Here is a 22897-nt window from a genome sequence, read left to right on the forward strand (position 1 = left end):
CGCCTCGTACATGCCCGGCTCCGCTCCGTACACCTCGTACACGCCCTGCTCCGCTCCGCACGCCTCGCACACACCCGGCTCCGCTCCGTACGCCTCGCACACACCCGGCTCCGCTCCGTACGCCTCGCACACACCCGGCTCCGCTCCGTACGCCTCGTACACACCCGGCTCCGCTCCGTACACCTCGTACACACGCGGCTCTGCTCCGTACACCTCGTACACACGCGGCTCTGCTCCGTACACCTCGTACACACGCGGCTCCGCTCCGTACGCCTCGCACACACCCGGCTCCGCTCCGTACGCCTCGCACACACCCGGCTCCGCTCCGTACGCCTCGTACACACCCGGCTCCGCTCCGTACACCTCGTACACACGCGGCTCTGCTCCGTACACCTCGTACACGCGCGGCTCCGCTCCGTACACCTCGTACACGCGCGGCTCTGCTCCGTACACCTCGTACACACACGGCTCCGCTCCGTACACCTCGTACACGCGCGGCTCCGCTCCGTACACCTCGTACACACGCGGCTCCGCTCCGTACACCTCGTACACACGCGGCTCTGCTCCGTACACCTCGTACACACACGGCTCTGCTCCGTACACCTCGTACACACACGGCTCTGCTCCGTACACCTCGTACACACGCGGCTCTGCTACATCCACACTGTAAACCCCTCCTGACCCCACACATAAACTTCAGCTCATCCAGCACCATGACAACCAGCACAGCAGAGTCCTGCATCCACTGAGGCCCCTGATCATGTGACCCCTGACTCCTCCCCTCCTGTGACCTCATCACAGCTCCTGTGTGCACAGAGCAGCCATATATGTGGTGGCGGCTCTGCAGGTGGAGGTATGTGGAGACCCCCATTACTGGGCGCGGGGGGCATTAACCCCTTCAGCACGGAGACACTTTGGGGGTCTTGTGCTGCCCCTTTATAAGAATCATACGGTTTTTGTTCTGTTTCCTGTAATAGATACATACGACCCAACTATGGAGACAGGAAGGGGGGAAACGTATTGTTCTCATAGTACAGGACCCCTTTACTGGCCCCACAGTGTAATGCCCCCATTATGCCCCTTATGCAGGATGTATGATGCCCCCCACACAGTGTAATGCCCCCATTATGCCCCTTATGCAGGATGTATGATGACCCCACAGTGTAATGCCCCCATTATGCCCCTTATGCAGTATGTATGATGCCCCCCACACAGTGTTTTGCCCCCATTATACCCCTTATGCAGGATGTATGATGACCCCACAGTGTAATGCCCCCATTATGCCCCTTATGCAGGATGTATGATTCCCCCCCCCCACAGTGTAATGCCCCCATTATACCCCTTATGCAGGATGCATGATTCCCCCCCCCCCCACAGTGTAATGCCCCCATTATACCCCTTATGCAGGATGTATGATGCCCCCCACAGTGTAATGCCCCCATTATGGCCCTTATGCAGGATGTATGATGCCCCACACAGTGTAATGCCCCCATTATGCCCCTTTAGCAGTATGTATGATGCCCCCACACAGTGTAATGCCCCCATTATGCCCCTTTAGCAGTATGTATGATGCCCCCACACAGTGTAATGCCCCCATTATACCCCTTATGCAGGATGTATGATGCCCCCACACAGTGTAATACCCCCATTATGCCCCTTATGCAGGATGTATGATGCCCCCCACACAGTTTAATGTTCCGGGACGTACTAAAAAGAATGAAAATCAGGAATAAATAAAAATAATGAACATAAAAACTTACAGGTCTAAACATATGGAGAGATATTATGGATTTCTTGTGTATCTTGCACATGGGATGAACATGAAATATATGAAGATTACAAGGGAATGAACACATTCCATATAAACAGGTGTATATTATATTCCTACACTACCACCATCCCCCACACACACAGTATGATGCCCCCCACACAGTGTAATGCCCCCATTATGCCCCTTATGCAGGATGTATGATGACCCCACAGTGTAATGCCCCCATTATGCCCCTTATGCAGTATGTATGATGCCCCCACACAGTGTTTTGCCCCTATTATGCCCCTTATGCAGGATGTATGATCCCCCCCCACAGTGTAATGCCCCCATTATACCCCTTATGCAGGATGTATGATGACCCCACAGTGTAATGCCCCCATTATGCCCCTTATGCAGGATGTATGATCCCCCCCCCCCCCACAGTGTAATGCCCCCATTATACCCCTTATGCAGGATGCATGATCCCCCCCCCCCACAGTGTAATGCCCCCATTATACCCCTTATGCAGGATGTATGATGCCCCCCACAGTGTAATGCCCCCATTATGGCCCTTATGCAGGATGTATGATGCCCCACACAGTGTAATGCCCCCATTATGCCCCTTTAGCAGTATGTATGATGCCCCCACACAGTGTAATGCCCCCATTATGCCCCTTTAGCAGTATGTATGATGCCCCCACACAGTGTAATGCCCCCATTATACCCCTTATGCAGGATGTATGATGCCCCCACACAGTGTAATACCCCCATTATGCCCCTTATGCAGGATGTATGATGCCCCCCACACAGTTTAATGTTCCGGGACGTACTAAAAAGAATGAAAATCAGGAATAAATAAAAATAATGAACATAAAAACTTACAGGTCTAAACATATGGAGAGATATTATGGATTTCTTGTGTATCTTGCACATGGGATGAACATGAAATATATGAAGATTACAAGGGAATGAACACATTCCATATAAACAGGTGTATATTATATTCCTACACTACCACCATCCCCCACACACACAGTATGATGCCCCCACACACAGTATAATGTTCCCGCAGTATCACCTGAGGTCCTGTAGTTGGAATACTCCGTCCGGCAATGGTCTTCCCTTTGCCTGCTCCCCTACATGTAGACCCTCGAGCATGTATACTTGCATGTAGGGGAGCAGGCCTTACTAGATATCGAGGCTTTGTACAGTAATATACCGCATGAGGATGGTATCAGAGGAGTAAGATATATCTTGAAATCGAGGTCAATAGAGTGTAGCAGACATAATGACTTCATGGAGGATCTTCTAAAACTCACTTTTACTCACAACATATATCTTTTTGACAGGAAGTACTTCCACCAGTTCAGGGGTACTGCGATGGGGAGCCCCTGTGCCCCCTCGTATGCTAAACTATTCCTGGGCTCATAGGAGGAAACCACACTATTCAGGGATGATAAGTGGTGGCATCCATATATTGGGGTATGATATAGATAGTTTGACAATATTTTTATCATCTGGTCAGAGACGAGTGAGCAGTTTCTTGAATTTGTCAGGGAACTCAATATCCATAGAGTCGTCCTTAGATTTATATCAGAGTTTAATTATTACCAGTTGCCTTTCCTGGATGTACCAATCAAGAAAGAACGGGATGGGACCCTAGGAACACTCATCTATCATAAACCTACAAGCACTAATAAACTATTAAATTACTAAAAAAAAAAAAACCAAGCAATATCCAAGGGCCAATGTTTACAGTTGAGTAGAAACTGCTCTAATGTCACAGATATTAATATACAGGCAATAGACATGAACACCAGATTCAAGGAAAAAGGTACCCACAGTACATTTTGGATTCCGCACAATTGTTTGCAGAAAAACAGGATAGACAGACACTCCTCCATACCTAACCAAGACACCAAGAAAAATATGGGGTAACACAAGTAATAGGAACTTGTCACAATCAGAGTGACCTTATCTTTAATATCCTCAGAAAACACTAGGATGTACTTGTGGCCGACCTGGACCTGAGGGTGCTGTGTGATTTACTCCCACAATAACTTTCAGAAAGGGTTGGTCAATTAGGGACCGTTTAGTGCATAGTTTCTATAAAAACCTGCACCCAAGTGGACTTGGCTAGATAGAAGAATCTGTGGTTTCTTTAGTTGTGGAGAATGTTGTAGACGTAATTGGATGAGACCATGTACCGTATATTCCGGCGTATAAGACGACTTTTGAAGACTGAAAAATCTTCTGTCTAGTCTGGGGTCGTCTTATACGCCGGTAATGCTTTTGAACTTTCAGAAATTGACATGCGGGGATACTCTGGGGTGTTAATAAGCTGCCGTGGCCGTATCCCTGCCATGTCGGAGTTAATATAAGGTGGAGGGAGTTAAAATACGGTGGCGGTAGGTCCAGACAGTCAGCGCTTCTGTGCTGAAACTGACACATCGCTGCGTATTCCCAGCTCCGGACACAGCGCAGGGCTTCTGTGCCGACAGCTTTCACTTGTCACAGAAGCGCTGCGCTGTGTCCGGAGCAGGGAAGTTCGCATCGCTTCTGTGACAATATATGAAAAGCCGGCAATTCAGCAGCGGCATAAGCCGGCACCCGACAATTTAGAATAGAAAGAATAGAGCTTCACACATAGATTAGATAGATAGAAACATGTCAGTCACATATATATGAAGTACAGTGACAGTGTTGGTTATTGTACTTGTCATTTAGTGTAAAGGATTTATTAAAACAAATAATAGTGTTTTCATGCACCGTCTCTTTAAAAAAGCCGGCCGGCAATTCAGCAGCGGTACCCGACAATTTATAACAGACAGAATAGAGCTTCACACATAGATTAGATAGATAGAAACATGTCAGTCACATATATATGAAGTACAGGGACAGTGCTGGTTACTGTACTTGTCATCTAGTGTTAAAATAACGGATTTATTAAAAAAAAAATTGGCGTGGGGTTCCCCTTAATTTTAGTCTCTAGCGGAGGTTAAGCAGACGGCTGGGGCAGATGTTTGAAGCCTGGGAAGGGGTTAATACCCACGGAGCTTCCCAGGCTACTAATATCAGCCCCCAGCTGAATACCTAGCCTTTACTAGCTATTAAAATGGGGGATCCCAAAAAAATGACGTGGGGTCCCCCCTATTTTAATAGCTAGCAAAGGCTAGGCAGACAGCTGGAGGCTGATATTAATAGCCCAGGAAGGGAGCCATGAATATTGGCCCCCTCCCAGGCTAGAAACACCAGCCGTCAGCCGCCCCAGAAATGGCGCATCCATAGGATGCGCCAATTCTGGCACTTAGCCTCGCTCTTCCCACTGCCCTGTAGCGGTGGCAGTGGGGTAATAGGGCTGGGGTTGATGTCAGCTTATAATGCCAGCTGACATCAAGCCCAGGTTAGTAATGGAGAGGCGTCTATAAGACACCCCCATTACTAACCCCATAGTCAAAGTTAAAAAAAACACAACACCCAGAATAAAGTCCTTTAATTGAAATAAAGACACAAATCTTTATTGTTCTAAATTAAACCATACTTACCATCACGCCCATTCCAGCTGAAGCCAACGATCTCCTGTAATAAAAATAAAATAATAAAGCAACCTCATCCTTACCTTTCCATGGTTCCCAGGACGGGTCCAGCTCTGCTACATCGAGATGACAGGCTGGACCGCAGCAGAACGCTGCCATCCAGCCTGTCATCCCGCAGACACTGAGAAGCGCAGGCATGCTTGCGCTCCTCAGTGTCTGGCTGTGACGGCATCCAGATGAGCCGACAATGAACTCAGCTCACCTCCTGGACGTCCGTCACTGACAGCGTGGGAAACTTCTACTGCGCATGCGGGGAGCAGGAGAATTTTCCCACGCTGTCAGTGACGTGCATGAGGTGAGCCGAGTTCATTGGGCATGATCTCGGCTCATCTGGATGCCGTCACAGTCAGACACGGAGGAGCACAAGCATGCCTACGCTTCTCAGTGTCTGCCGCATGGCAAGCTGGATGGCAGCGTTCTGCTGCGGTGCAGCCTGTCATGTGAATGTAGCAGAGCTGGACCGGTCCTGGGAACCATGGAGAGGTAAGGATGAGGTTGCTTTATTATTTTACTTTTATTGCAGGAGATCGTTGGCTTCAGCTGGAATGGGCGTGATGGTAAGTATGGTTTAATTTAGAACATTAAAAAATTGTGTCTTTATTTCAATTAAAGGACTTTATTCTGGGTGTTGTGTTTTTTTTAATTACTTTACTAGAAATTCATGGTGGTCATGTCTAATATTGGCGTGACCCCATGAATTTCGGGCTTAGGGCCAGCTGATAATGCCAAGCTGGCCCTAACCCCTTTATTACCCAGTGAGCCACCGCACCAGGGCCCTGGATGAGTTGGGTACAGCGCCAGAAGATGGCGCTTCTATGAACGCGCCATTTTCCGGGGTGGCTGCGGACTGCAATTTGCAGCGGGGGGGGCCCAGAAAGCTTGGGCCTCCCTGCGCTGCGGATTCCAGCCCCCAGCTGCCTAGTTGTACCTGGCTGGACACAAAAATAGGGCGAAGCCCCACGTATTTTTTTTTTTAAATTATTTCATGAAATAATTAAAAAAAAAAAGGGCTTCCCTATATTGTTGTGTCCGGCCAGGTACAAATAGGCAGCTGGTGGTTGGGTGCAGCCCGTTCCTGCCTGCTGTACCTGGCTGGACACAAAAATATGGCGAAGCCCCACGTCAACATTTTTGGGAAAAATGAATTACAAAATTAATAATTTAGGGACTGCATCTTTATTAACCCCTCAATTGTCATTTAGTGTTAAAATAAAGGATTTTTTAAAAAGAAAATTGGCGTGGGATCCACCATCATTATAGTCTCTAGCGGAGGTTAAGCAGACGGCTGGGGCAGATGTTTGAAGTCTGGGAAGAGGGTAATACCCACGGAGCTTCCCAGGCTACTAATATCAGCCCCCAGCTGAATACCTAGCCTTTACTAGCTATTAGAATGGGGGACCCCCCCAAAAAATGACGTTGGGTCCCCCCTATTTTAATATGTTTATGAGTGACAGTTTTCCTGCTATATACCTGCATGTCATAAGAATTTAAATTAAAAAAAGGACAATGTTAAATTCAAATCTGTTTTTTTAAAATTTTTACCGGTGTTTGGTATGCGTTGGTGAATATATCCTAAACTCGATATTTTAACAGGAAAGTAGGGGGGTCGTCTTATACACCAGGTCGTCTTATACGCCGGAATATACGGTAAATCTTTCTCGAGTTCATCTACGGTTGAAGCCTTTTTCCAGAGGGATTATTCCAACTGTAAAACCTCAGGACTTGTATATGTGGCCACATGCACCTGCCCCCTAGATTATGTATGCACGACCAAGAGGATTGTGGGGGGGCATTGGGCGAAATACGCCATGGTCGGGACACCCCATTAGTGAGACACATGAACAGTGTACATCGAGGTGAAACCGGAGACATCTCCTTTTGCATCATTTAGGTGGTTAAACCCAATGTGAGAGGAGGTGATCACAATAGATGTATCCTCAAAAAGGAAAGTGAGTGGATTTCCAGACTGGATTCACTAGGCCCTAAGGGACTCAATGAGCAAATTTCTTATGCCTGTTTTGTATGAATACAGCCCCATTCTGGATTACATTTTTGGATTTTATACTCTACCCATTGCTACTCAGTTCCCTGTGAATGGGGTTCACATATTGTTTTACTTCATCAAGATATCTGAGCTTCTATATCAGAATTATTTCTTATCAGTTATATCCCACTTATACTATTAAGTAACTAACACAAGTGTGGTGATCATTGTATATCTCTAATTATGCAATAGGGGTCAAATTTGACCATTTAGGAATATACTGTGGGCCATCATCCCATATATTTTGTAGTGATAAAGTAGATCTACATGCCTATTGCATGATGGGAGGATGTGCAATACTTGTTTTTAGTCTCCCATGACGCTGATCTCAGAGAGAGGATTTTTCTGTTGGTGGAATGCAATCCAATACCATATGCGCTCCGGCGTGGAACGCAGACATCTGGGCATGCGCATTCTTGACAATGATCCTAGATGCGCTCCAGTGTGGAATGATAACTATGGGCATGCGCAGGTACGAGTGGCGCGGCGTCAATCAGTTTATCTGGCGTTTCAGTATAATACACGTCACTTCCGGACATGCACACTAGGGGATGGACATTATCGGACCTCTAGCTCATGAGAAGTAGCGTAGGTGCAGTACATTATTGTAGACAGACTCCATTCTGTATATCCTGTGACAATTCACCTCTAGGAATGGGAATGGGCCTCCATGATGAACTGGAATATTTAACCATGGACACCTGGCTATTAGGCACACCATGCAGAACCTGTTGGGAAAACGCGTTAAGGCGAATTATTGAAACATTCTCTGCGTACCATACCCTTTTCTTTATACATATTGTAGGGGTTTTACTCACTTGCATGCGATGGGAAGAAAACAGGAGACATGTTCCTTTAAAAGTTCATGTTGGTTTATTGCTTCATAAACCCAGAAGCCAAACAGAAAAGCAAATGGCCTTTAGATCAAGCAAACAAAGTAAATGTCCTTAGCAGGTCTCTGCTCAGCCAGGCCTGTGTGGCACACAAGTTGGGGTAGCGTCCAGTGTCCTGGCTTGGTCTGAAGACAAACATACACAGGAAGCCTTCTCCCTCCAAACACACAGACCATGTGCCAAACAACAGACTCCATTTTATAGGCTGATAACCACACCTAGAGATGAGTTATGTGGGTAGCTGGACTTGCCCATTCTCTCCTACCCGTAAATCGGCCCCCAGGTACACCAAACGATCCTCTTAGTGCTTATGTGCCCTAGAAAAACACTCTGGGTTACATCACAGAGACAGGTCATCTCTGTGACACATACCTCCTATGCGACCATTAACCACCTTACAATACCTTGATACATATCTGAGTTTATGACTACCTCACGGCTGATTAAAAGGAATCTGTCATCCCCTGGATCTTATCTGACCTCGAATATAGGCATACTTGTGTTAGAAATGTTAAGCTATACATACCTGTATGCAGGGTCGTACTGGCCTGGCGGGGTACCGGCAAAATTCCCAGTGGGCCATGGCCCCGCCGCCCCAGCGACAAATAGTAAAAAAAAATGTAAAAAAAAATTAGGGACAATGGCCCTTTAAAAGCGCGGGAGGCAGGGGCGCATGCACGCGAACCTGACCCGCCACAATGCTCATGGCCGTCGGCCGCGCCACCATCCGGCCCACCGAGGTAAGAGCCCCCTCCCCTCCTCCTCAAATACATACCTCTCCTCGTTCCCCGCAGCTCCAGTGACATCACTACCGCTCTCTGCTCTGAGCACTGCAGAGTCAAGACTCTGACTACACCAGACCTGCCGGGAACGGGAGAGGTTAGGATTTGATTTTTTTTTTATGTATACAGCAACATGGGGGGCCATATATTGTATGGAGCAGCATGGGGGCACTTATACTGTATGGAGCAACATGGGGGCCCGTATACTGTATGAAGCAACATGGGGGCCCGTATACTGTATAGAGCAGCATGGGGGCACTTATACTGTATGGAGCAACATGGGGGCCCATATACTGTATGAAGCAGCATGGGGGTCCATATACTGTATGGAGCAACATGGGGGCCCATATACTGTATGGAGCAATATCATGGGGGCCCATACGCTGTATGGAGCAGCATCATGGGGGCTCATATGCTGTATGGAGCAACATCATGGGGGCTCATATGCTGTATGGAGCAACATCATGGGGGCTCATATGCTATATGGAGCAACATCATGGGGGCTCATATGCTTTATGGAGCAACATCATGGGGGCCCATATGCTGTGTGGAGCAGCATCATGGGGGCTCATATGCTGTATGGAGCAACATCATGGGGGCCCATATGCTGTATGGAGCAACATCATGGGGGCCCATATGCTGTATGGAGCAACATCATGTGAGCCCATACTCTGTATGGAGCAACATCATGGGGGCCCATACGCTGTATGGAGCAACATCATGGGGGCCCATACGCTGTATGGAGCAACATCATGGGGGCCCATACGCTGTATGGAGCAACATCATGGGGGCCCATACGCTGTATGGAGCAACATCATGGGGGCCCATACGCTGTATGGAGCAACATCATGGGGGCCCATACGCTGTATGGAGCAACATCATGGGGGCCCATACGCTGTATGGAGCAACATCATGGGGGCCCATACGCTGTATGGAGCAACATCATGGGGGCCCATACGCTGTATGGAGCAACATCATGGGGGCCCATACGCTGTATGGAGCAACATCATGGGGGCCCATACGCTGTATGGAGCAACATCATGGGGGCCCATACGCTGTATGGAGCAACATCATGGGGGCCCATACGCTGTATGGAGCAACATCATGGGGGCCCATACGCTGTATGGGGCAACATCATGGGGGCCCATACGCTGTATGGGGCAACATCATGGGGGCCCATACGCTGTATGGGGCAACATCATGGGGGCCCATACGCTGTATGGGGCAACATAATGGGGGCCCATACGCTGTATGGGGCAACATCATGGGGGCCCATACGCTGTATGGGGCAACATCATGGGGGCCCATACGCTGTATTGGACCAGCATTACATGGGGCCCATAATTCTGTATGGAGATGGTCATTGTATCACCTGTATATACCTGTATTACAGCGTTTTGGGGTACTCTGTATATGCTGTAATGTCACAGGTGATCACTGTATTACCTGTACACTATATACAGGGCTCCTGTGTATAATGTCACCGATGATCCCTGTATTACCTCTACACTGACACTATATACAGAGCTACTGTGTATGTCACCAATGATAATATTAGTGTTATTAGCATTGTGTTTTTTATTAATGATCAGTATTGTATTATTCGGTCACTGTGTGGTGGTAATATATGATCTCGTCATGATGTGACAGTATTATTCAGTCTCTATGTGGTCTGGTAATGGTGTGACGGTATTATTCAGTCACTATGTGGAGGTAATATGTGGTCTTGTCATGGTGTGACTGTATTAATCGCCTGTATGTGGTATTCGATCACTATGTGGTCTGGTCATAGTGTGACGGTATTTGTTCCTTGTATGTGGTATTATTCGGTCACAATGTGGTGTTAATATGTAGTCTGGTCACGGTGTGGCAGTATTTCTCCCTTGTATGTGGCATTATTGGTCTTGGTATAGTGGATTGTATTGTGTATGGCGGCCCTTTGTTCTCTCTGACATCAATAAGGGTAAGACTCTTGATTTCCAAAAGAGATTAAATACTTGGATGTTTAACCCCTCCCTGTCTTGTGACTATTACACAGTAGCTAATATGCACTTACAGGTGTTATATGGTGAAAACAAGTAATCGCCTATCCTAAGGCCCCATTCACACATTCATTATTTGGTCAGTATTTTACATCCGTATTTGTAAGCTAAAACTAGGAGTGGGTGATAAATGCAGACATGGTGACGTGTTTCTATTATAATTTTCCTCTGATTGTTCCACTCCTGGTTTTGGGTTACTAATACTGATGTAAAATACAGACCAAATACTGAACGTGTGAACAAGGCCAAAGGATAAGTTATTGATTGGTGTGGGTCTGACTGCTGGGACCTGCACCGATCTTCAGAATGTGGAGCTTTTATCCCCATTAGTATGGAGCAGCATGTGCGACTCGACCACTGATCCATTCATTATCTAAGGGGCTGCACTTGGCTTTATCTGGAAGACCCCAAAGATGATGAATGTAGCTACGGTCAGACATCCCACCTGCTGCTGCATTTTAAAATGAGGATAAAAATTCCCCATTCTTCCAATCGGTGCGGTTTCCAATGCTTGGATTCCACCGATCAATAAGATATCACCTATCTAACCTGTGGATCGATGATGATTTGTTTTCATCAAAGAACCCTTTAAAGAACCGTAATTTTGTGTACATCCCAGTTATAGTATGCGCACAGTAGATGTGCAGGAGCCGCCTGTGCTTTACAGTCAACGCTCCCCTATAACAGGAATAGTGGCTAACAGGTATTTACATATAGCTGTAGGGTGGGCCCCTAGAGTAAATTTTCCCTGTGGGCCCCAGACACCCCAGTCTGACCCTGCCTGTATGCCTCATATTAGAGGTCTGTTTGCTGTGAAATGGCTTTTTATTCTTTGAAGATTACGATGCTTGCGGGCCAGGGGATGGGAAGAAATCCCCGCCTACTGTGTTGATTAAAATATTTCCCCCCTTTCCTGCATGTCACAGTGCCCTGTGACATGCAGTCGCCATGTCCAGATCCCGCGCCTACATGCTTTCATGCTTTTTACGGTAGTGAAGCACTTGTTTTGTGTACTATACAGTTATAGTACTGAAGGGATCTTGTGCCCAGGCATCGGGAAGTCACAGTGACTCACTGGCACCTGCACACAAGATCCCTGCAGTACTATGACTGCACAGTACACAGTACAACTGCGCCTTCCATAAAAAGTGAAGTGCGCGGGACCTGGACATGGTAACTGCACGTCACAGGGCATTTCTTCCCGTCCACCGGCCCGCAAACATCGGAATCTTCACTGAATAAAAAGCTATTTCACAGCAAACAGACCTCTAATATGAGGCATACAGGTAAGTATAGATTCACATTTCTATCACCTGTATGCCCATATTAGAGGTCAGATAAGTCCCAGCGGGTGACAGGTTCCCTTTCATCAGCCGTGGGGTAGTCAGTGGAGTGGATTCCCATTAATAAATACTCACTTGGCCTCATTCCTAGTGCAGATACTAATGAATTCAGAACCTATGAGATTTGTACCTCATAATAGTTGGATAGTTAGGGGTGTATCATCCATAGCAGCAGCTCACACGGCCACTATGGTGCCCGTGAAAAAACACAGAATTTGAGCTTGGTTTAAGTTGGTATCCATGCAGCACAAAAATGCATGTTTACAATGGCCATAAATCAGAAAAAAACTCTAAAAAGAAAAATGATCATAAACCCTGCTGTAAATAAATAAAAAGGAAAAGTGCATTTAAATAAAATGGGGTTCTTAGCGACACTGTTTTTGATAAAAAATAGCATGAAAGCTATCCCACCATGGCATGGTGAACCCATTCGGAATAGTCCTACTCTGTATAATAATAAAAACCTTACCATGTGTCAAAGCCTCAAACTTCTGTGTGTGAATCACACATGAGATCTAACGAGATAGAAAATTACAGTCAGGGGAAGACGGAAAACATTCATATAGACGACCAGTGAAGATGAATGTCATACTCATCATGAAGTAGTTATTTCTCATGTTACTTGTAATGAATATCTCCTGCAGTATTGCTAATACCGATTCCAGTGTTGGTAAATGAGACGAGAATTAGCTTCATGGAAGATGAGTCTATGAGAAACGTGTTCAGCTGCAGACTCCGAGGAAGAAACTGCTTGTTGTCTGTGGCCTAAAATATATAGGTTTTATTAGTAGATGTAAAGAAGAAAACTAAATACTGTAAAATAATAAATCTCCTCATATGTTTCCCCTTATTATCTCCAGTAATTGTATTATTACACAGGATTTTTATGATGTTACATAGGCTCATCATCTTCTCATTCAGGTCCCTACAATATCAGATCCTCTCAGTGAAGATCTATTAAAGAGAATTTTCCTTATGGAATCATCAAAGTTGGATTTGGACAGAGACAAGATTGCGGAGAGAATATTACACCTCACCCTAGAGATCCTCTTCCGGCTTACTGGAGAGGTGAGAGATTCTGATGACGTCACATTACATCATTCTTATGTATGGGAATAACAGATGGACAGAACTGGAGAGGTGAGGACTCTGGAAATGTCTGTAGTGAGATTTATTAATGTGTCTCTCCATAACCAGGATTACACAGTAGTGAAGAAGACCTCTAGCAATCGCTGTCAGGCCCCTGTGACTGAGGGATGGGGAAGACCTCTGAGCCCAATCACAGAGCTTCCATCTCACCCCCTGATACATGAGGACATCAATGACCAGAAGATCCTAGAACTCACCTACAAGATGATTGAGCTGCTTACTGGAGAGGTGAGAGATTCTGATGACTTCACATTACATCATTCTTACCTATGGGAATAACAGATGGACAATACTGGGAATACTGGGATATTATACAGTAGCACAACAAAAGCATCTGGGGGATGACTGTATCATTGTATGTTTCAGGTTCCTATAAGGTGTCAGGATGTCGCTGTCTATTTCTCCATGGAGGAGTGGGAGTATTTAGAAGAACACAAAGATTTGTATAAAGACGTCATGATGGAGGTTCCCCAGCCCCTCACATCACCAGGTAATAGACAGGACTAAATACACATGGACTATAATTATCTGTATGTAAAGAATGAATTCAGTCCCTATATGTGTTTCCTCCAGTTCTATCCAGTAAGAGGACAACACCAGAGAGATGTCCCCATCCTCTTCCACAGGACTGTAAACAAGAAGATCCCAATGTTCCTCAGGATCATCAGGTAGATGGAGAGAAGGTGTCATGAGATCTCGCCTATGATATGTAGAGGGCTGTGAAGGTCTTGTGTTCAGTCTTGTTTTATCCACCAGTATTATATGTTTTCTATTTGTGTAATGAGAACGGTGGAGATGGCAGGATTAGAGCTGATCATAGACGTGACTTGTCATCTATTTGTGACTTTTACAATATTTGTTTCAGGGTGAAGATCTGACCCATATTAATACTACAGAGACATATGTGAGGGGTGATGAGTGGTGTAAAGAGGAGATTCCTACATATGACTACCCAGGTGAGTAGTATCCACTAAATGCAGAGAAGTCACAGATTCTTCTCAGTCACCGGCTGTGGCTGTTTTATCAGTGGTGTAGTCCGGCTATATCACAATCGTGTGATCACCATTTTGCTTCTAGACCACAACATTCTCTTCCACCGAAAACTGTTCAAATGATTTTGGGCATTGAAACCCTTTTCCATAGAACTTACAACCTGGAGGCTCCACCTACCCCCTGGGATAACGAGACGATGTCCGTTACCTGCCCAAATCTGTAAACCACAAAGCCAAATGACCGCATACGTAGAATGTGCTGACAAGTTAGAAAATCACTTTAAGAAAAATATTATGATGGGCCTGTAAGAGAAAGCGGAGGGTAATGATGGTGTTGGCTTCCTAGAACCCTGATATCTTATTGGATGAATCTACCTTCTCTCCCTTCTGTGCTGCTGAATGTCCTCATATGGTCCCTACAAGACCAGGTCCAGTCTTTTTGACCAACATTCACTCTTACTATGATTGATAACATTAAATGTGCAGTGAGGGCAAAGTGTGAATTTCTGTACAATAATAACAGAGTTTCCCTTTATCCTGACTTTTCAATTTCTTTTAAAACCAACTAACTTCAAACAAGATTGTGATAAACTATACAGAAAACATTACACCTGCGCCATGATATATCTCTAAGCTAAACACCTCAGGTCTGCACTATTATAAAAAGTTCTCTTTGAACGTCTAATATTTCTTCTTGAAACTCATCTGACAGAAAATATTGTCCCTTACGATAGTTTAGATTCCCAAGAGCCCCCGAGCCCCATACTCTAATTACCCCAGAGAGGTTTCACCGCTAGTTACTCACTTATTACTGATGGAGACTGTTGAGTTTGATCATTTCAGTAGATGTGTTATTGTCTATACTCACAGTTTTGACCACAGTAGTTAGTGCCCAAAATACTCTGATTTAACCCCTTCCTGCAGCCTATTTTGTGTTGCTAATCAGGCCCCATTTTTCAAATCTGACGTGTGTCACTTTATGTGGTGATAATTTTGGAATTTTTCACAAAGGATAATAGGAAACAAATGGACCTTACAAATTATTTTCCAACTTCTCTTGAATCCGACAATCCCCTATATACGGTTGTACACTACTGTTTGGGCACATGGAAGGAATAAGAAGGGAAGGAGCGCCATTTAGCTATTTGAATACAGATCTTGCTGGAATAGTTTGCAGACACAATGTATTGGGGGCACTGTTCATAGTTACCTGGGAGCTGAAAAGATGGCCACCGCGAACAGGCTTGCACCATCTACTCCGTTTTCCACATCCCAGGGATTGCCTTGCTCATCACCCTTTAACCAATCCTTACCATGGATTTGGACTTACACAGAGATCCCTAGGCTTGGGCCACGGTGTTACCTGCTGTTCTGTGGTGTGACATGGCAAGAAGAATAGTCAGGTATATGGGTCAGAACCAGGAGGGCAGAGAAAATACAAAATCAGAAGACAGAAGAGTAGTCCGTAAATGGGTCGGAGTCACAGCAGGAAACAAATACACAAGCCGGGGGCTGAGCACAGAGGACTGAACCAGAGGAGAACAAGGCTGTATCTGGCCGCTTCCGGCAATATGCTTCCAGCTTTAGTAGGGTGTGGTGCTTTCCAAATTGCTGAAGCAGGGAACAGATTACTCCAGCTGGACAACACACACCCATACTGTCAGACTGGATGGTACTACTGGTCCCAGCAACCCTAATCTTAGTGGCTGGACAGAGCCTGCGCCGCCCAGAGCTTCTGGTTCTATCGTCTGCTCCATCACCAGCGCCACCTGCAGAATGAATAAGGGGTCTCCTGGTGACTGAAGCAGACGTCGCAGGAGCAGATCCCAGAGGAGATGGGATACGCCATTTGCAGAAGCCCTAATATAACAAAATGGTAGAAAACCAGAGCAGTATAAATCCCCATAAAGTGACTCCATTTTGGAGATTATAGCCCTCAATGAATAGTAGTGACTATTTTGACTCCACAGCCTCTTTCCAGAAATTAGCACGCAGTGGATGTTGAAGAGGGAAAATTGCACATTTGCCATTTTATTACCCAACACATAGTGCCCAGATTGTGCTCCAGGAGACCCACACCGTAAATTAAGTGGGTTCTTCTCACTATAGTATTGCCAAATACATGGATGCTAAATGTGGTTTGAACACACTGCAAGGCTCAGAAGCGAGGGGGAGATCTGACTTTGGGAGAGCGGATATTACTGGATCGGTTTATGGAAGCCATGTTGCTTTTCAAGAGCCTTTGAGCCACTAATAATGTGGAAACGTCTGTTTTTCCACTGACAGATGATGGACCTGAGTGGGGACTTTTTTTGTGAGATGAGTAGAAGTTTTTATTGGTATTATTTTTGCCTACATAACATTGTTTGGCTTTTTATTCCATAATTTGGAGGCAGAATGAACAAACAGTTGAACACCACTGGTTCATCCTTTGAGGTTTTCCATTAGACTGTGAACTGTCATTGTCTTGGTGAATAATTCAATATTTTTACATAACTTGCCATTTTTATGGAAAGTTTAAGTAGAAATGTTCAAAAATATTAATTAAAAAAATATTGTATTCAAAATAATAATAATTGGTTTTATTCTTAGCAGATGACTGTACCAGGAGATCAGAGGGACAGCTGACATCTTCAATTTTTAAATCAGATGATCTTGAGATTCCACAGGATACAATTGAAGTGAATGTCATTACTCCAGATATACTATCATTCCTTCACAGCAAATATTTGTCATCTGATCCTTTGAAACATGTCCTGTCTTCTGATTCATTACCGACTACTAAGGAAAATCATAGTCACAAAATAAGCATTAAAAAACTAACTGCTCCTAAAGCAAAGAAGCCATTTTCATGTTCAGAATATGGAAATTGTTTTCCCCTTGAAAAGTCTTTTCTTAAACATCAAAAAATTCACACAGTAGAGAATAGATTTTCTTGTTCCAAGTGTGGGAAATGTTTTAACCAGAAATCAAATTTTGTTAGTCACCAGAGAACTCACACAGGGGAGAAGCTATTTTCATGTTCAGAATGTGGGAAATGTTTTGGGAATAAATCATCTCTTCTTAGACACCAGAGACTTCACACAGGGGAGAAGCCATATTCATGTTCTGAATGTGAGAAATGTTTTGGTAATAAATCATCTCTTCTTAGACACCAGAGCAGTCACACAGGGGAGAAGCCTTTTTCATGTTTAGAATGTGGAAAATGTTTTGTAGTGAAGTCACACCTTGTTAGACACCAGAGCCTTCACACAGGGGAGAAGCCATATTCATGTTCAGAATGTGGGAAATGTTTTGGAAATAAATCATCTCTTCTTAGACACCAGAGCAGTCACACAGGGGAGAAACCTTTTTACTGTTCGGAATGTGGGAAATATCTTACACAGAAATCAAGTTTTGTTAGGCACCAGAGAATCCACACAGGGGAGAAGCCTTTTTCATGTTCAGAATGTGGGAAATGTTTTACTCACAAAGCACATCTTGATAGCCACCAGAGAACCCACAGAGGGGAGAATCCTTTTTCATGTTCAGAATGTGGGAAATATTTTACACAGAAATCAAGTTTTGTTAAGCACCAGAAAAGTCACACAGGAAATAAGCCTTTTTCCTGTTCAGAATGTGGGAAATGTTTTAACCAAAAATGGAATCTTGTTATACACCAGAGAATCCACACAGGGGAGAAGTCTTTTTCATGTTCAGAATGTGGAAAATGTTTTCGAGCTAAATCAACTCTTTTTACACATCAAAGAACTCATACAGGGGAGAAACCTTTTTCATGTTCAGAATGTGGAAAATTCTTTAACACTGGATCGGCTCTTGTTAGGCACCAAAGAATCCACACAGGGGAGAAGCCTTTTTCGTGTTCAGAATGTGGGAAATGTTTTACTCACAAAGCACATCTTGATAGCCACCAGAGAATCCACACAGGGGAGAAGCCTTTTTCCTGTTCAGAATGTGGGAAATGTTTTAACCGGAAAGCGCATCTTGATAGCCACCAAAGAACCCACAGAGGGGAGAAGCCTTTTTCCTGTTCAGAATGTGGAAAATGTTTTGTACACAAATCATCTCTTCTTTATCACCAAAGAACTCACACAGGGGAGAAGCCTTTTTCATGTTCAGAATGTTAAAAATGTTTTAACCTAAAATTGTATCATCTTAACCCTTTCACCTCCGAGCTTGTTTTTTTCCTTCCTGACCAGGCCAAATTTTACAATTCTGACCAGTGTAATTTTCTGTGGCAATAACTCTGTAACGCTTTAACGAATTACAGTTATTCGGAGATAGTTTTTTCATGACACATTGTACTTTACGTTTCCCTTAATTTTAGGTCAATTTGTTTATTTGTGAAAATATCAGAATTTTGGTGAAAATGTTGAAAATTTAGCAATTTATTTAACACCTTGGTTGCATAAGCGAATATCTATCATGTTTTTTTCTGTTGTTTTTTTTTAAAAGGTGCTGCTGAAGATATATCTCGCAGACAATTTTTCTATATATTAACTATCTATCATATCTATCTATCTATCATATAACTATCCACGGTATCTATGCATATCTATCTATCCATACAGCTATCTATTTTTTATGTACTTTGCCCTCACAGGGTGTTGCTGCACTTTCTTTATATACATTGTGCAGTTATTGCAGCTGGCACCTGTTCACACTTAGGAGGTGCTGGTCAGGTTTTCTTACTATTTATCACTATAGGAGGTTTGTAACTGCCTCCTCCCTGACTCGGCACTCCTCCCATTAACCAGCAGTTGATGTATAGCCAGTTCTACCAGCCCATTAAATTGTAGGCGTTTTAGCCCAGAATTGACATGTATTGTCAAAAGTTGTAGGCTTGTAGCCCAAAAGTGGCATGTAGTGTAGAGCAGGACCCATCAGATGGGAGGGCTCCTTGCTGCGGTTGATGGGCACACACGAATTGGCTAATTTATGCACTAAGAACCTTTGTTTTTTGTAAGTACAGCTTACTGAGTAATACAGTTTAGATCTAATGTTTCCATTGTTTTTATGTATCTTGGCCCTCACAGGGTGCTGCTGCGCTTTCTTTAAATACATAGGTAGATAGATATATCTATCCTCATATCTATCTTTCATATATCTATCTACAATATCTACCCATATCTATCATATATCTATCTCTGTATCTAATGAAGATAAAGGCAGCGCTCCAGTCTTCAATAGAAATCCAGTGGTTTATTGACACAGTCATGGTGGTAATCGCAGTGGAAACGTTTCGTTCCTATTGAGGAACTTGTTCGAACAGTGCATAATCCATCTAGTGAACCATATAAAGGTGCAGCAATTAGAATTATAACAATTACATTTATCATAAAATCATGAAAAGTGCTTAGAGACAGTGCATAAATATACATAGACTCATCCACATATACATAGTAATTCATAATAGACCACTCCATTAATGTGTACCTTTTTGTATAAAGTGCCAGCAATGTCATAGTTATATTAATTGATAATGTGATTTCACCTGTGTAAGATTTAACCCCTTAGTGACCAGACCAGTTTTTTTTTAAATCTGACCAGTGTCACTTTATGTAGTAATAACTCTGGAACGCTTCTACATATCCTATTGATTTTGAGATTTTTTTTGTGACGCATGATACTTTATAATAATGGTAAATTTAGGTTGATATGTTTTGCTTTTATTTATAAAAATATCAGAAAAATGTTTTAAAAATTGCAATTTTCAAACTTTGAATGATTATCACTTTAATCCAGATAGTCAGACCACACAAAACCATTAATAAATAACATTTCCCTCATGTCTGCCTTACATCAGCACCATTTGTAAAGCGTTGTTTTACTTTGTTAGCATTTTAGAAGGTTTAAAAATGTAGCAGTAATTTTTCATTTTTTTCAAGGAAATTAAAAAAAAAATTGTTTATAGGAACCTGTCCAGTTTTGAAGTGACTTTGGGGGTCCTATATGTTGGAAACCACCCAAAAGTGATACCATTTTAAAAATTGCACCCCTCAACATATTTAAAATTGCTTTCAGGTAGTTCATTAACCCTTCTGGTTCTTTTCAGGAAGTAATGGGAAGTGGCATGACAAGAATGAAAAAGTTTATTTTTACCACCTATATTTTGATAACTTCTGAACAGGCTGCTATAGCTGGCTGACTCTAAGGCCGTTATTTGACCGTTACCTGCCATGGCAAACATCAGGACCACACAATCAAGATCTCAGGCTGTCGATGAGGTTAAAGAGGGAGCCCAAACACTCTGTTAACTATTTAGATTCTGTAGTCACTATTGACAGCAGAATCTAAGGAGTTAAACGTTCATGGTCGGTACTAACACTGATCTAGGCTGATGCAGCAAGTTGTCAGCTATAGTGTACAGGTGACCGTTACAGGATTGTCACCTGTCATGGAACGCTAGTCTCTTATATCGCAGGTCAGTAAAAAGATATCTTATGGTCACTAAGGGGTTGTAGCGTCAGCGTCTCTGTCTCCTGCTCGGCAGAGACGCCGATCCCCTTACCGCCGAAGCCCCAGAACGGCTTCCACTGCTCCTCCTCCTGGCTCCCATGCTGTGATGGCCCAGGTTACGCGCACCACACGCAGATTCCCGAACACTGTGCTTAGGGCGTGCGCTCCCTGCTTCTTAAAGGGGCTGTGCGCACCGTCTTAACATGTCCCCAGCCAATGGCCGGAGGACATCTGTTGTTTAAGGCACCTCCTCCAAAATGGAGGTGCCTGTGCAATGCTGAAGTTTGTTTGCTAAAACACTCTCTCCGGCCCTCAGGTCCATGTGCTGTTCACCAGCCTGTCTATCAGCCATGTCCACCATCCGAACTACCAGCCGTGTCTGCCTACCAGCCGTGCCCGCCTTCCATCCATGCCTATCTGCCGTGCCAGTTGGCGACCTGTCACCAGTCCTGTGGAACCCTGGGTCTTTTGAGAGGAGGACACGGGCTGCTTGGAATGGTGGAGACCCTCATCCCCTCTTTTAGTCTCCCCTGATGAATCAACGCGTTGGGAGCAGGATACCTCCAATATGTTTTGGTCATGAATAATAGGATGACATTACACCAGGATGAATCAAGCCATGATGCACTTTAGGATTGGGTGAGATTGTTTCATTTTGCTTGGTATAACAACAACCCGAAGGATTCTTTCAGTGAGGCTTTGTTGATTTTCCCTGACATAGTCCACGGTACCTTTTTGAATAGAGGTCAAGTGGGATTTTACTGTATAGTCCATGGTACCCCTTTTTTTTGCTTAAGGGCATGTGGGATTTCATTGTATACCCTATTATCTGAGCACATACATGGTATCTCTATATGATTGTTATTAATAAATGTCAACCAATACTAGTAAGGGTAATATTTAATTGTATGATCCTCAATGCTCTGGATGAATTGAGGTTATCTTTTCTAAACCCTACATACTTGGTATTTGGCATTTTGAGGTGTGGTTTGCATGTATACACAATTCTAAACTAACTATGGTAATTCAGAAGACCCAGGGTTCATAATTTGGCCCATTAGGGGTTTTTTTACTCAAAAATATTTTTTTTTAATACATATCTAATAAATGTTATATTTTAACTATCTTGCTTAATATTAGTCCTGTGGGAATCGCCTGCTCTCACACGAGGTCGGTCCCAGAGTAGCACCTGGTCCACCTTGCCGGTCCCTCCTTGGCTCACGGAATCAACTAAGCCACTGTATTGCCAAGGTTGGTCCATGTGAGGTCCCTAGTTACGCCCCTCCGGTCCCTCCTTGTACCATGGCACAGTGGTTCCACCACCTCGCATCGTAACAGGGGTTAAACATAAAGTCTCACCCATTGATGTGACTAATATCCCCCTGACCGGCTGTATGCGGCATCACTGCAATGTCCGCAACTCTTGGAAACATGGGAGTGATGCATAAGTCTATTGCGCGTGCGGCCATATTGGAGACCATTCTCTACAATATGAAGACATACAACTACTGCGCCTGTCAATGTAATGAGACATAGGAATGACTCAAACTCATAGCACATGAGTGCAGCCATATTGAAGTCTATTCTGCATAATACAAGAACATTTAACTACTGCGCACATCTATGCAATTGAACCCATACAACTGTGCTAAAGTATGTTGTGCTACTAACTCTATCCAATCACTAGAATACTAATATTCTAAAACAAAATACATCATAAGCACCATGTCTCTTATATTATAAATTATATTGGGCATCTAATCTTTACACATATTGGTCAATCTATTGTTTAAAGGGACAGCATAGATAAAACTAACCAAAGATATACCAGTGAAAAAATCACTTCT

The 22897-nt window shown here is 44.1% G+C and overlaps 1 protein-coding gene across 2 annotated transcripts; it reads left to right on the plus strand.

Moving 5' to 3' along the window:
* Positions 1 to 778: 778 nt before the first annotated feature.
* Positions 779 to 20480, plus strand: LOC141182617 (uncharacterized). Of its 2 annotated transcripts, none has more exons than XM_073660779.1 (7): positions 779 to 853; positions 13372 to 13518; positions 13648 to 13827; positions 13966 to 14089; positions 14173 to 14267; positions 14465 to 14555; positions 17184 to 20480. In XM_073660779.1, exons 2-7 carry the CDS (start codon positions 13426 to 13428, stop codon positions 18716 to 18718), a joined length of 2118 nt encoding a protein of 705 aa, XP_073516880.1. In that variant the 5' UTR covers positions 779 to 853; positions 13372 to 13425; the 3' UTR covers positions 18719 to 20480. The 2 variants fall into 2 exon arrangements, with proteins under 2 accessions (XP_073516880.1, XP_073516881.1); XM_073660780.1 differs by having other exon boundaries at positions 17187 to 20480.
* The last annotated feature ends 2417 nt before the right edge of the window (positions 20481 to 22897 follow it).

The sequence above is a fragment of the Phyllobates terribilis genome, unplaced genomic scaffold (assembly GCF_046119375.1).
Source record: "Phyllobates terribilis strain yellow unplaced genomic scaffold, ASM4611937v1 Scaffold_35__1_contigs__length_13245226, whole genome shotgun sequence".
Lineage (NCBI taxonomy): Eukaryota > Metazoa > Chordata > Amphibia > Anura > Dendrobatidae > Phyllobates > Phyllobates terribilis.

Excerpts from the sequence above, each read along its gene's own strand:
- LOC141182617 (XM_073660779.1), top strand. The coding sequence starts at position 13,426 with ATGGAATCATCAAAGTTGGATTTGGACAGAGACAAGATTGCGGAGAGA. Across the intron at positions 13,519-13,647 it reads TCTTCCGGCTTACTGGAGAG|GATTACACAGTAGTGAAGAA; the intron begins GTGAGAGATTCT and ends CTCCATAACCAG. Across the intron at positions 14,090-14,172 it reads CCAGCCCCTCACATCACCAG|TTCTATCCAGTAAGAGGACA; the intron begins GTAATAGACAGG and ends TGTTTCCTCCAG.